The sequence below is a fragment of the Clarias gariepinus genome, chromosome 27 (assembly GCF_024256425.1).
Source record: "Clarias gariepinus isolate MV-2021 ecotype Netherlands chromosome 27, CGAR_prim_01v2, whole genome shotgun sequence".
NCBI classification, from domain to species: Eukaryota; Metazoa; Chordata; class Actinopteri; order Siluriformes; family Clariidae; genus Clarias; species Clarias gariepinus.
In genome coordinates, this window is record NC_071126.1 from 8,740,782 (window position 1) to 8,755,977 (window position 15,196).

Below are 15,196 nucleotides of genomic sequence, written 5' to 3' on the forward strand. Positions count from 1 at the left end.
TACATTTTTTTATGCAAATATGGCACCTGCAAAAAATATATATTTTTGTGTCTTTCCACAAAGAACAGCAGCTTTTGTATTCATGGGCCTTTTGAAAGAAAACGAAATGTCACTTAAAAGTGGCATGAGCGATAAATAGTCGCTTGGTAATAGATTGGAAAGCCTTTAATTATTATGCATGAAAGTCAGGGTTTGCTAAATAGCAAATGCAACATGATGTTAATTACACAGCTAGAAACAGAACATTTAAAATTTGTTTAAAAAAAAAAAGGCAGATGTATTACAAAAATCATTTGACGCTGTTTTAGCGTAGCATTCATCTGCGTAGCCCGCTAATGGAAAGCAATCAGCAGGTGAGCTGCGCTGAGAGAATTGTCCAGATTAGTTCTGACAGGCTCCTCCAAAATGTGCTAATGTAACGAAGAACATATGAAAAGAAAATTCAATTTCAAAACTGAGTGAATAAACTGCCAGCGTTAACGTAACAGCCTGAGAAGACGAGGGGGAAAAACAGGATACTGATAGGTCTGTCCGGAGAGAGAGAGACTGAGAGAAGCTGACAGCTTGGTGTAAAATGCTCCTCATTACCTGTCATGCATGTAGCACTCGCTGGCTGAATTATCTGCCTAGCACTGATTCACCATGTGACCTACAGCGGCACTGGCCACAGGCAGCTACTGGGGATTGAAGCGTTTATCAGACAGAGACTAATTAAACAGTGTAGAATTAGAGTATGGGTGAGAATTAGAAAGCATTAATGGATCCTTCAAACATGCATGATGGTATACCATTTAAATTAATTAAAAACAGACACGTATTGCAATATAAGGCCCATGAAAACGCTGATCTGCTCTGAATTTAAAAAAAGGTCATGTTAAGTAGAAATGAACTTGAGCTATCCTGTCTGTGGTGAACTGGAGGAAATGGTCCAGATATTATTTCAGTCCAGAGAAGCCACTAAATCAGTAGCTGCATTTACTGTACATGCACAACATTTCTTTACCCTGGCTGAAATCATTATGATGGGAGATTTCCAACTCTGTACACTGTTTACATCGATACAGAGCCGATAAGATATAGTATGTGTTTACTTGCTCATATCCCTCGGAAACATAACAGATGAAGAAGAGTTTTCTTATTGGTGTCTTTTGATATTATATCTCTGTCTTTCCAACAAATTCCACCTTCTTCGTTCTGGTGGCTACAAGAATCTTTGATTGCTAAGATCTCAAATCAGTGCCCCTACCCATGCCAAAGTTCCGACTGAGGTGTTTACATGAGGCATTTTTTAATTATTCAGATAATTAGTAAAATAATAGGATGCATGTAAATGAAGCTATTGATCCTGATAATGGCGATAGAATACTGTACTGTAAGAAGAGTATCCTGATTCTCAGCCTTCTTAGGCAGGCATTAGGCTTGCACCGAAAAAAGGGAAAAAAATCAGTGGAGAATAACCATTAGTGGAGTAATTAAACCCAGTGAAAAAATGTTTAATTGGAGTCTAGAAAGCCGAATCCTTAGTTAAGCCACAGATGAGGCTCAGTCTGTGGGTGAGAAACCCGCTCTACATTTACAGGAATCGTTTAATTAGTTATTCAAGTACACATAAATCATGATCCATTCATGGCCAGAGGTGAAGTGAGAGGAGAGGAAAAAGTCAAGAGCTCAGACATTCAGATTTATTTGGTTTGGTTCTTAATAATCGTGCATTACGCATGACCAAACTGCTGATCAGCAACTACTAAAGTCATGGTGGAAAGCTTTAAGCCGTTCTGGAGTGATCGGACAGTACCAGGCGAAATTTTAGACACACCTGCTAATTAAAGAGGGATTTATTTTCTACTTTTTAGAACAATACGGGAGATTTTAAAACTATGAAATAACACATACGACAGTCAGTTGTTATTGTCATATTTTAAGACATAAAGGTTTAAAGCTGTTCTGGAATATTTGGAATAGAAGAAATTGTAGATTTTTTTAAAATTTGAAGTTGTGTCCGGTCTGGTTACTGAAATATTGCAGTCTTTAAATAAAAAAAAAAAAAAGTTATATATTGATGGCAATCTAAAGTGTAAATAATGGCCAGTGTTTCAGAAAAAGAAAAAAAAGACGTTAAACGCACAGTAGCTTTAACATCAATTTAGTCTCACTTCATATCATCACTACTGTACATACTGTGCATTTCTGTTTAGTTCTACTCTGGTTACTAAATATTACACACTAAATACTGTATCGTCATGTCATTTCAGATTAATCAACTGAGACAGTAAATGTACAATGTGTTAATGAACATAGCATACACTGATAAAACGTCAGGTCTATATACTGTAAGAGTGTTATTCGTTTCCTTTTCCCTACATAAGGAACCAATTATGCTTCCATGTACAGCCCTATAACGGACGGCTTCTCTTTCAAATAAAGCCATTTGTTAACAAATAACAAATGTTTTAGAGTGTACCAAGTACCAAGTGTGATATTTTACTGTAGACATGAGATAGTGATGTACTAGAAATCTGTAAAGACAGCAAGACTTATATGTTTGCGAGGTAACAGAGAGAAGGGAAGACAAGGAGGAGAGGAAGGCCTACAGGAAAACAGAAGTGCTTTTGCCCTGTTGAACTGTCACTCCAGGGAATGTCTGTAAGAGCGAGTCAAGTACGTTGAGAGAGGAATGTTTCATGGATGACATAGCAGCAGTTTTTTCATCCTTCACACTTATCTTTCTGGCTCAGGTGGTGTACGCATCAAGAGCTGTATGTGGGCAAAACATGCACACACACACACACACACACACACAAACAAAAAAAAACTTTTTCTGTCTGCAGAACTGTCCATCTGTGACAAAAAAAGCCTAATGCTTTATTTCCCTCAAATTTCTTCTCTCTTACCTTTCCATCCCTCAACTCTCTCTCTTTCACTGTATAACAATCTGACTGTCTAGGTACTTCTGTTAGCTGTCGATTGCTCCCTGAGCTCCATGCTGCGTTATAAACTTGGCCGACAGGTGACGGGGGTACCCCACTGTGCATCGGAGACACACTGAGCCTGCCACATGTACTGTACCGCACCAAGCATTTACATACTCTGCATACACAAACGCAAAAATGATGCAAATGGGAATGCACGCTTCAAAAAAACCCAAAAACCATATTATACTATGGGGGGAAAAAAAAACAACCAGAATTTTTGGAATGTAAACTCGGAAATGCACACTATGTATGAACAGTTACTGTGGCAGACTGTCAATGTTACAACCCAAAGCCTGATTCCTGCATAAACTGTTAAATCAATTCTGCTAAGAAAAAAAAATGCGCTCAGTGCAGTACAGTAGCTACTGCACTGAACTTCAGCTAAATGTATAATACTTTTCCGAGGACAATTAAGCACTGCCTTATAAAGAAAGGACTCAAGTTGTGACAGATGAGAGAGAGAGAAGGAAAAATCCCAGACCCCCAAAGGCAATTTTATATCTCAAATCTTGACCGAGGCTACTTATTAATATCTGAATTAATAGTGTAAACCAACACAGTATGCCAAAAAGCTGGAAACTGACGCTGATATTTACAGAGGCTTTCGTGATTTATTAAGAAATGCTTTGGTAGCCAGGCTTGCATGCCTGCCACAAGAAAAAAGAAAAAAGAAAAAAAAAGCGGTGCCATATTTTGCTTGGCTCGGTTGCCCGCTACGCTTGACTGCTGCAATAAAAACCTTTCTCTAGCTCTTGCTCTCAATTGAGCCTTTACACGAGACACGAAATGACTTTGAAGACGCAGCACAGAAATATCACATGGTCAAACGCGAGAGGTGTGTGTGTGTGTGTGTACAATATGATTCCTCAGAGAGATCTGTCTCAGTGTATTCAGACAGCACTTCATTGCCCCGGTATTGCACTGGACTTCGATCAATAAACAGTCAGGGAGGGAGAAAGGGCCACAGTACATAAGGACTAAATAAATCCATACACTGCTCACGGTGTCTGTTCTGATGAAGCTGAGGAATCCACAGAGACGGGCCAGGCTGAGATTGGGAACGACTTTTCTGTACAACAAATGTATGCTAGACTTTATTTTGGCTCAGACCGATAACGTATGTACAGATATTTCTTTTATGACTTCTGCATAATTGAGTCGGTCAAAAAAAAAAAAAAAAGCATTTTAGATTTTCAACTAAAAAGAAATGTTACATGAAAAGAAACATATTATATTAAATGGTCTAAACATTTATACATTACTGCGCAAAAGTCTTGAGCCACCCATAATTTCTTTGTATTAAATTAAATTAAATTAATTGATGTAGACTAAGTTAAAGAAATAAGGATGAATGTTTTACTTTGACAGGCTGCAAAGTATCTAAAAATACAATTAAAAAATTGATTGTTTATGCGGCAACCTCATTTCCCCTTTCGTCCGTTCCAACCACTCACGGAACAGCAATTATTATCACAAGTATATTAATTACCAGATTGAGCATCTGTCATCATCTGCACCTGTTTCTTACTGGTTCATGCCTTAAGTTAGATGGTTTATGCTTGAATGATTTATAGGTGACTGTGTGGCTCAAGACCAAAAAAAAAAAAAAAGCCCTCTGAAACTGGTCAGGTGCTGGGACTGGACTGAAAATGAGACCCAAAAACGTGCCAAAAATGAAAGCCAAAAAGGTCCCTGAAGAAGCCTGGTGAACTATTCCTCAAGACAACATTAAAAATACATAAACTTCTGGCTCTTTGGAAGCAAAATATCAATAAACGAGGGGTGGCTCAGGACTTTTGCACGGTAGTGTATATATGATATAAAATAGTCTCCAAGTCTACTGAAAAGTTTTGATTAGATCTTTTAAACTGTTTACTTACTTATTTAAAAAGTAGAAGGCATTTAATTTTTTAAGGTCTCATTGGTTTACAGCCATTTTTTAAAAACTTTTGGACAGTACAGTGTGTGTATTACATAAACCCAAAATAAAAAGAGAAATAAATAAATAAATGAAAGACCGTTATGGGCATTCACAAGCATTTATGTAAATTGTTTTTTTTAAGCAGTTTATCAAGAATGAAGTCTTTTTACTCTATAATAGTTATTATTATTATTAATAATAGTTAAAAGTTATTATTATTATTATTTTTATTATTCACCACATCTACTCTGATTATTGAATTAAAAATAATTTGAAAGCATGTGAGAGCATGAAAAAACATAAAAAAAATACCAAAACCATACGCTTTAAATTGACATGCAAAATCTACAGTATAGTTACTGACTAATCATTGAAGCTTCAGCAATAAAAGGTCCCATACAGTATATTTCCTATTTTTTAAACAACATAACACGGTCTCAGAGCCTCCCAAAGTGTGTGTTAATGCTCCAGATGAATTACTGCCTCAGATGATGCATTTTTTATATGTTAAACTCCCTCTGATTTATTATTTTCGAAATGCACCAAAAAAAAAAAAAAAAACCTACACTAATTGGCTTGTTTAAACACCGGCTAATACAAAAAAAAAAAAAAAAAAAAAACAGGAAATGAGTCTGCACACACAATAATGGACCATCGTAATGTCTAAAAAAGCCAATTAATACATTTTACACCATAGATACCCTTTAAATAGTAATTCACCTCGTGATTAAGTCATGTTAGATGCTTATCCACACATGCACAACTGAGAAATTTATTACAGCCAAACTTTCCAGTATGAAAGCTGAAGCCTGTGACTTACACCGTAGGAACCATTTTCCTGAAGAACCTTTTTTTGTTCGGTTCATGGCTGTTTAACTGTTTTTACTGTCGGCACGTTAAACCGACTAAAAAAAAAAAATCATTTAACACTCTTTACGAGACATCACTTCAAAGAATCTTTTTCCAGACTGGTGTTCTGAACAGCTATATCACACTCACTAATAATCTCCTCATATTGCTCCACTCAATCTACAAGCTTGATCTACTGGCACCTGATGATAAATGATAATTGAATTAATAATTGTTAACAAAATACTTATTGTACAGTACTTTCCCACTCTTACACTCCTTGATCATTATCCTGGAATAAAAAAAAAATCATAAAATCAGCACAGCTATAGTCTATAGTTTGATAGTCATAGAAAAGCCCGAAAAAAATGGAAAAATGTGGCAGACGTTAAAATAGGTTTGAAACCAGTTAATTTAAATGTGAGGGATTAGCTGTGCAGGTAAAAGTGAAGGCAGGAATGAGCTGGCTCTGTGCTGTACCTGCCGACAGTCTTGGCCGTGTGCGCGGAGTCTGCATCTCCTGGCGTGCATGAGGGAGCATGTGGTAGCGCTTAGCCTCGTTCACTAGGTCTCGGCAGGCCTCGGACGACTTGATCAGCTCCTCATTGTCCACCACGTTCAGCAGGTAGCTGGGGTGAATAAACGGCAGTCGGACTACCGCCAGCAACTCCGATATGTGCTGCAAGAGAACCAGGCTTTATTTATTATCACATTTTTTCATCATATTAATCTTCATGTTTGTGTACTATATCGTAATGTCCCATTTATTTATACTTAATTTATAGAAAGACATTTAGTTTCACAAATGTTATCATCATAGCCACAGAAACATCTGTAATGTATGATAATTTATTAATAGTAGAGAAATCCAACTGGTTTCCTTCCAGCCATCTATGTTTGAAGTCTAACACTGGCTTCTTCCTATCAGCACATCAAGAGTGTCGTGATTAAACCCTAATTCTTTCTTCCAAAGTCCACCGATTTGGCTGATTATTTTGGAATAGGTTGTGCTGCTTTTCATCTCTGTTCACATTCATTAGGACCCAAGATTCACTTTGCATCATTTCTCGAGTATATTAATTAACTGATTATTAGTGACCTTTAATTAAAAAAAAAAAAAAAAAAAGTGAAGCAAAATTAATTAAATAAAGAAAAACTGTTGAACTGCTTATATGGAATGACAAATACACACCTCATAATACAGTATAACCCTTTATAGGACACTTGGAAATACTTGGAATATTAAAAATACACCATTTATAATAATTCTATAATAATTATTTTTTAGGTGCAAATTTAAAAACAAAAAATTCACATTTTCTACAAATATGTGTTTTTTCTTGGGGTACTGATACTGACACAGTTACCAAATTCAGTTCTCCGAATCCATTTCCTCATTTCATTTCTGTTCTATTTGGGGGTTCACTGATGACGGACACTGCCTAAGTGTGTGTGTGTGTGTGTGTATGTGTGTGTGTGTTGTCTCTGGAGATGAGCAGGTTTGATACTCTGCTTTTGTGAAGGGCTCAAAGGGATGATGGCATGTTTGTTCGCAGGGGGATCTGCTGGATGTTTGCTTGTGTCTTTGTTCAGTGCCGTAAAAGACAACAGTTCAGTTGACCTCTTCACCCTAAGCTCTCACAAACTGCCTCTGGTGAAGGTTCTCACACACATGTACTCTCATGACATCTGGGCCTACGTTCTATTTTCTATCTAGCGCATGCTACCTCTGACCATGACCTGATACCTATGTTCATTTAAGTCTTTCTTGACATTTACCCAGGTAACATTATTGACATTTCCTTACAGCGCGCACAACGCAGCAACAACACTCCAACAATCGGTTTACGAAGAATTCTATTGTACAAACAATACACAGCTCGAGGCCAGGTCTATGGCCTTGGAGCTATTTTATTCAAGCTCGCCAAGGCTTGGCTGGACTTCAATCCTTTGTATTATACACTAAAACACTTCCCAAAATTGCCCTTCCACTAAATGTTGTAGAATAGTTTCTTTTCCAGAAGAAAATAAACAGCAGAAAGCCTATTTAATCTCAATGAATGTGTCAGTAGAATGCCTTAATGCAAAAACTGACTGGCAGTTCCAGGGCACAGGAAATGTCCCCAGTGGGTGAACGATTTGAGATTAGGGCTGGTGGTAGCTCTGGCACAGGCATGCTGTTCTAAACACAATCCACGTCTGTTCTAAAATAATGCCACGACAATATGTCTCCGTCTGTCATCCAATCAGAAGTCTCCCTTTGCTCCTCGCCTTCTCGTTCTTCTCCCCCTCCAGCCCTGCCGGTTCCGCGGCCGCAGCCAAACAGCTTTGGAACGGTTAGAGAAAATAATCATCTGCTCCCAAGCCGAGTCACCACAGGGGACCAGGCAAGGGCTGTTACGAGCAGCAAGGGGGTTTATACTACCACTTGTAAATTTGACTCGCTAAAAAACACTGATGCTGTTCAGCTCCTATCCTGTACCAGGCCAGTATATGATTACACTAAAATATGCAATCTCCCAGGAGGCGAGAGTAAACAACGCAACAAGCATCTCTAAAGTGACCGTCTTCAGCCTGGAGGACAAGAAATATCGTCAGAGCGGGGAGACGAAGTCTGAATCTGATGAATTATAGATTGGCCCAGTTGGATCGCTTACAGAACCATCTGTGCGGTTATGACCCATGCAGTGACCAGTCTGACTGCTTTAAGGTAAAATTGGGAAAAGTGAGGCATAATGGAATGAGGTATTAAACTTCAATGTTCATTAAGCATTCAGGAGAAATCTTGAGTTTAACTAGCTGCTTCAGCGGGAAAGGCTTTTCACACCTTGTGAAGCACCGAGCGATGTCTGGCAGGATGTGATGGTTGGTGATTTAACCAACTCTTGTCGAGGTGCAGAGCTGCGTTTTGTGGCGATGGTCAAATATTTACAGAGTAAAATGGCCAGTAAATATAGCTATAAGGAAAACGTTAAGGTGTACAATGATCTCATTGTTTCAAGTATAAATAAATTTAGAAACGTTTTTTTTTTAATAAATGTTTCGCAATTACTTCAATTTATTACAATAACAGAATCATTCAAAAAAGGCCAAAATCTTTATTACAGTAATTAGCCAATTTTATCTCAACACACACATGTTTTATAGTTAATATTAGCACCGGCTGCCTTTAATAAAGCCCTCAATTAGAGTCCCATTAGGAGCCATGAGTGACCAGTTAATAAGTTCCATAAAGATTTAACTTTCTTCATTTAATTACTAGTCTATATCATTTCATTTGGCTTGTAGCAATAATAGTGGATAATCTGTAATAAAACACAAGAACGTCCAAAACTTTTAACTGCTAGTGTGTTTGTACTTCAGCTCAACTTTCCAGTGTAATTTATTACCGCTTTTCTGTGTGTGTACACCCAAACACTCTGACTGGACATTCCCATCGATTCCCATTTTGCCAAAGGCTCAATTTACCAATAACACGGACACCAACGTTACATGTGTTGCACACACACAATCAATGTTCTGGACATTCCGAGCCTTTCGGTGTTTCTGTAGCTGTGAACCTGTGCTAATTTCAGCCCGTCTTGAGAGCGTACCATCCTCTCTCAGCTATTACAGCTCCAGGGTACTCATGTCCAGGCTTGCTTTAGCACCTACTGGGTAGGGCTCAGGACCACATGAGAGCAGCAGGAGAGGGAAATGGGAACGGGAATGGGAATCCAGTTGGGGCATGTCTGGAGAGCAAGCACGCTGTGTTGGAAGAGAAGTAAACTGGGTTCACTAATCAAATAATACGGAGTAGGGAAGAGGGGATTATAAAGATTCAACTAGTGAGCAAGATTGAGTTATACATTGTTAAATGTTGATTTTAAGAAATGACCAGAAGGTCAAAATAAAGAAAAAGTAAAATTGATCAAAAACATTGCATCTTCTAAAAAAATATATATATATTTTTTTTTTTTTATGTTATGGCTGATTGACGAATTTCGCTGTAGCTTTAAATGTATTTTTACATCATGCATTCTCCACTACAGAATATGAATTTGAATATGAAATGAGCTCATTGAACATGTGTGCCTACTTGTGTGTGTGTTAGTTTGGCAAAATGAACATTCCCTAGCCACTGTTATTATCTTACAAATCATTTTTGTATGGCGATATACTGAATTTCAATATTTTTCCCATTCCATTCCCATCTAGATTTGACATGGTTGTTATTTTCTTTTTTTCCTCCTTAGACTGCAGTCCAAGAAGTAGAAGTCTTCATATCTCCAGTAGGTGTGATAGGTGTCACATAATGTACAGATGTGTTATGAACAATGGAGGTCCATCCGGTGTGAGAAAACTCTAATAGTCTGCTTTATTTCACCGGAAGAAGCAAGTCTGTAAACTCATTGAATGCGAAGAGCGAAATGACTTTCCAGTGAGAAAGGGCATGAATTTTCTATGTCCGTCTCCCTCTTTCTTGCTTTCTACACATACTATACAGTCAGCTCACTATTATTGGCACCCTTGGTAAAGATAGATAAAAGGATTTGAAAATTGTCTTTGTGGATAACCTTGACACTGAATATATGGAAAAAATTTAACCCTTAATTGAAGTAGAGAAAGAGAATAGACACTACTTATCAAAATACAGATTTATTAACCACATGTGCTGCAGAATCTCTTCACATCCGTCAGGGCCTAAAGCTCAGCTCAGAGGCAGGAATTTAATTCCACCTTCAGTCTGTGTCTAAAAAGCTATTGCAATTTTATTTATTTGCTAGATTTTTTTTCTCACATCTGGCTATAGTATCCAGCCGGTTCCATACTGAGCTTCAGCCAACTCCAGATGTTTTTTTTGCTGGTTTGGGGTGCCTTTCTTCTGCCACACTTTAAATAACTGGTTGGGGTGTATGTGGTGTCTAATAAAGCTAAGATTTGTCCATCTCTTTAACTATCCTGCTCCCTGTGTCTGTTCTCTTTCAGGAACATTAACTACAGCTACAATTACTAGCTATGCTTTAAACCTTTTAATTATTTCAGTAATAAGCAAACGGAATATTTTAGATGACCTTTGCTTTTGTAATATATAACTTTTCATAAAGGTCAAAAGACTAGTGCGCTAGTGAAACAAGTCATGGATGACCAATTATGCGTTTTTCAAACACCAAAAAGCTTTTTTACATTTAACAATAGCTATTGCATATTGCATTATAAGCATACATATAGTTTTTAAGATGAAACTATACAGTATGTATGCTTCAGTAACAGTGTGTTCATATATGATCATACAGCATACAATATATAAGGTTCATATGATACTTCTAAGAAACTGCTTTGTAAACAATAATAATTGATGTTTTAATAAAATAAGTTGTGCAGGCAACTAAAGACAATCAAAAAACCGTAATCAATTAATTCAAAATTCTTGACCAAGGGTGCCAATAATTGCACTAATTACAATCACAACTGCCCATCCACGTGCTTTACAAAAAAAAAGTTATACAAAAAAGAAAACAGGTGTATACAAATGCCTAATTTCCTCCCCATCTAAATCACACACACACACACACACACACACACACACACACACAGAAGGACATATTTACACGGAGGTGGAGAATAATCAGTCTGACAGCATGCCGAGGAGATATGACACCAGTCAAGTTGTGAGCATGCTGGGATGCGTCACACAGATGAGAAATGCCCACAGAGCAATGTCTATCTCGTGCTGTCAGTGGGCACCACAGTGTCATCACAAGGCCCCCATGGTGCTGTGTATAAATAAATAAGACCCGCACAGAGAGACTTTGTTTCTTTTTCTTTAACTAATCTCTGGAGAAATACGGCATGGTGGCGCAGTGGTTAACACTGTGGCCTTACACTTCCTGAGTTAAGGGTTCAGTTCTTGTTCTGGGTCTGTGTGCATGGAGTTTGCATGCTCTCCCTGTGCTTGCTGGCTGTTCTCTTTGTTCTGCTGTTTAATCCCACAGTCCAAAGACATGCAGATTAGTCTAACTGACGGTTTAACATTGCACGTAGTGTGTGAGTTTGTGCATGCATGTGTGGTCTGCGATAGACTGGCACCCTGTCCCAGATGTACCATGCACAGATTCCCCTGAGATATACTCCAGGCTTACCCTGTACAGGATGAGTGGAATAGAGAATGAGTGAGTCACTGAGCAAAACTTTCCCTCACACACCCTTCAAGTAATTCAACTGGGGTTATTCCCTTTCTGGGTAGAAAGTGAAATACATTAAGACAGACAAAAAAGGACAAGATCAGATGAGGTTCAGCTGTCCTGATGCGTGTAATTCCTTCTGAACTGCTTCTGAATCATACACGGGTAAAGGAATTGCTTCTCTTACTTTCGTTCTCACTTCAAAACAGCTGCTGCTCTAACCTCTGACTTTTACATCAGGTTAGTGATAACTCACTTACAGTACCAGTCAAAAGTCTAGACACAGCTTTTAATTCAATGTTTTTCACTAAGTAAGTTGTTTTCTACATTCTAGAACAATACTGGATTTTTCAAAACTATGACTATGTAAGAACAGTATTGCCAAGTGCATTTGCAAAACCCATCAAGCACCATGACGAAACTGGTTCACATGAAGACCATCCCAGGGAAGCGAGACCAAAACGTCTCTCTGCTGCAGTTCATTTAGACTTAAACAGTCTCAAAAAGCACCAATTAACCGCAGTTCAGATTAGAGCTGTTATGAAGGCTTTACAGATCATGAGTAGCAGATACATCTCAATATTAACTGTGTAAAGGAGATGATTGCATATATTGGATGCCTTCAGCATTGCTTTACAATGTAGAAAGCAATACAAATCAGGACCACTGAATTATAAGATGTGTCCAAACTTGTGACTGGTACTGTACCGCATGTGGTGTTTCTTATACAAATTGGCCAAATTATGTAACAATCCTCTCATATAATTAATACTTTCCTCAGGGACAATCACTGTGAAAACTGCATAATCCTCTATAAGGCCGTCTGTAGAAAAATGAAACAAAACATCTACGTCTGGTAACGCCTCCGGTTTGCCGCTGTAATGTCAAACAGGTCTCCTACAGCTAATAAGCATTATCTGGCTGGAACGTGAAGTGCATTTTAATGGCGGAACATCCATTGTTATTTTACAGCTGCTGAATCAGATGGACCTTCATTTGGTGAATACTGATTCTTCATCCTGTGTAAACCATCATTAAGCTCTCTTTTCAACCGAATATTAGATCTTCCTTCAAAAGAGATGCTATTAATCAAACCCCTTTGTCCTGCAAGTGAGATAAAGTGTTGGCTGAAATTGGCCGGGGCACGGCTTTAATGGGCACACTGGCAGCATGAGGGGCCGTTCTAATTGAACACACATGGCCCGTGCTGTGGACCTGGAGCGAGGAGTGAAGGGAAAGGTCAGTGTGTCGGCACTCGTCTCCCTCCCTGGCTGTTCTGCTTTCATAACAGCGCAGGAGTTAGATTACCGCGCGGCTCTCCTGGTTGTACAGCGGAGGGAGTTTCATTCCTGACTGACTGAATCTGAATCACATTCAGGCTCCTGTTTGAGCAAAAGAGAGTGCACAGGTTTAAATATGTTTATGCATATATAAAAAAAATTAAAAGAAGATAATCTTCATTGTAATATTCATTTTTATATTTTTATTTAAGGAAATATAAACACACAAAGTATACAAGTATACAAACTGGCTCAAATGTAATTTTTCCTTATATGAAATTTGATATTTTTCTTTTTATTTCAGGAGATTGAATAGAACCAGACCTAACAACATTTGACTTCTCAGGGGTCGTCTGAATCACGACTTAAGTCGCACTAAAGGATGATATCATCTCTGCATGTACCATCAGTTCTGACACATTTAGAAATGTTCAAAGTTTTTATATTCAGCATACACACAAGTGCCAAGACGTGAGAGGCCACAAATTGAGAAAAAATCCTTTTTTAAAATAAAGTTTTGCTTATGGATCCAGACTTTTCTGCCACCCTGAATATCCACCGTTAGACCTTAGGACATTTCTGTGCAATTCATTTACTCATATCTATTATTCCAGTGAGAGAACAGCACTCCGTCATGAGCACTAACGTGGGATCGATCATTAAGCTGGCATGTACCATTTTTATATGCCCCATGCCCCTTGAGCTAGAGAATTTGCAGCAGCATTATTCTTCTTTTTGTGAGTCACTTGGGACCTATGTTACGACTACAGGAAAACTGTGTTGACTCACTATGCTACACTAATGTAAATTAAAATGAGAGATGAAGAACTACCCAACACGGCTCCATACATCATCTCGCATGGAGGCAATGCTTCAGATCCAGGCTGAGATTAAACTAAGTACTCAGGCTGCTCATAATCGAGTGGGTGCTAAATCAGAAGTAATTAGCTCAAAGCCATAAAACGACTAGCTTACCTGGAAGGAGGCATGGGCCGGTTTCTGTTTCAAGCTACACCGTGATTTGAGAAAGTCACGGTTTTAACGGTCCAGTGGTACAAGGTGTTTTTTTATGACTTTTCATAGACTAAACATATAGGATGTATTTAGCGTATAGAGTATACAGTATATGGTGCGAGCAGTAAGTCAGCTGTGTATGGTGGTCTACCCTTGGTGGAATAAATTCTTAAGGCTTGCTAATGAGATGGCTAACATCAGCATGCTTCCCCCAATGTTATTTCACACAGTAGAGATGAGCAGAGAAGTATAGATTTTCAGCAAAATCAGTACATTTACTTTAGTGCTGTAATTAAACGGCTGGTAAAACGCTATTTAACTACGTGGATGTTTACGTCTTGCATTATTGCGTAACTTACATCTGTTTAAAATCACTACATTAAAAAAAAAAAAAAAGGTATGTTGGCTCTCTAATGTTTTAGCAATTATACCATGCTAAAATAATGCCAAAGTCAGCGAGCGCGAATGAGATAGCATTACACGTGCGAGGATTTAGAAGAGCTGCACACATGGACCTCGTTTGAGCTCGCTGATTTTGGCATTATTCTCATACGACTGTTTGTGTGTTATATGGAGAGAAAGCACGATGGTGTGTGTGTGTGAACACATGAATAGACATACTCACACGCACTCTCTTTCTCCTTGTGTGCATCAACATTGAAATTACAGAATCAATATTATAACATTATTTGATTTTACTCTTAGTAGCAGCAGCAGCGGAATATGTGTTTTTTTTTTATCAAATCAATTAGATCATGTAATACACTTTTTAAATGTATGTTTTATCCAGGACTCCTTTTATTGGCTGCCTTTTAAAAAAAAAATATTATAATAATTCAAATATTTATTTTATTATTATTTTGTTAGTTTTTTTTTTTTATTATTATTTTAACTTAACTTAATAATGTCCCAAATATTCTGTGTTGTATTATATTATACTGGCCCAAGTATGACAAAATAAGCCTGTTTTTACTCCATTTCTGTCCTCGGCTTTGC

At 37.9% G+C, this 15,196-nt stretch overlaps 1 protein-coding gene across 2 annotated transcripts in view; it reads right to left on the reverse strand.

Annotated features, from left to right (window-relative positions):
* LOC128514684 (kelch-like protein 29) overlaps positions 1-15,196 on the reverse strand; it is a 206,952-nt gene that overhangs the window by 27,364 nt on the left and 164,392 nt on the right. For both annotated transcript variants that reach the window (XM_053488488.1, XM_053488487.1), the window contains exon 9: positions 6,223-6,421. In XM_053488488.1, the coding sequence (XP_053344463.1) occupies positions 6,223-6,421 (199 nt within the window). The remainder of the gene's footprint in view (positions 1-6,222; positions 6,422-15,196) is intronic.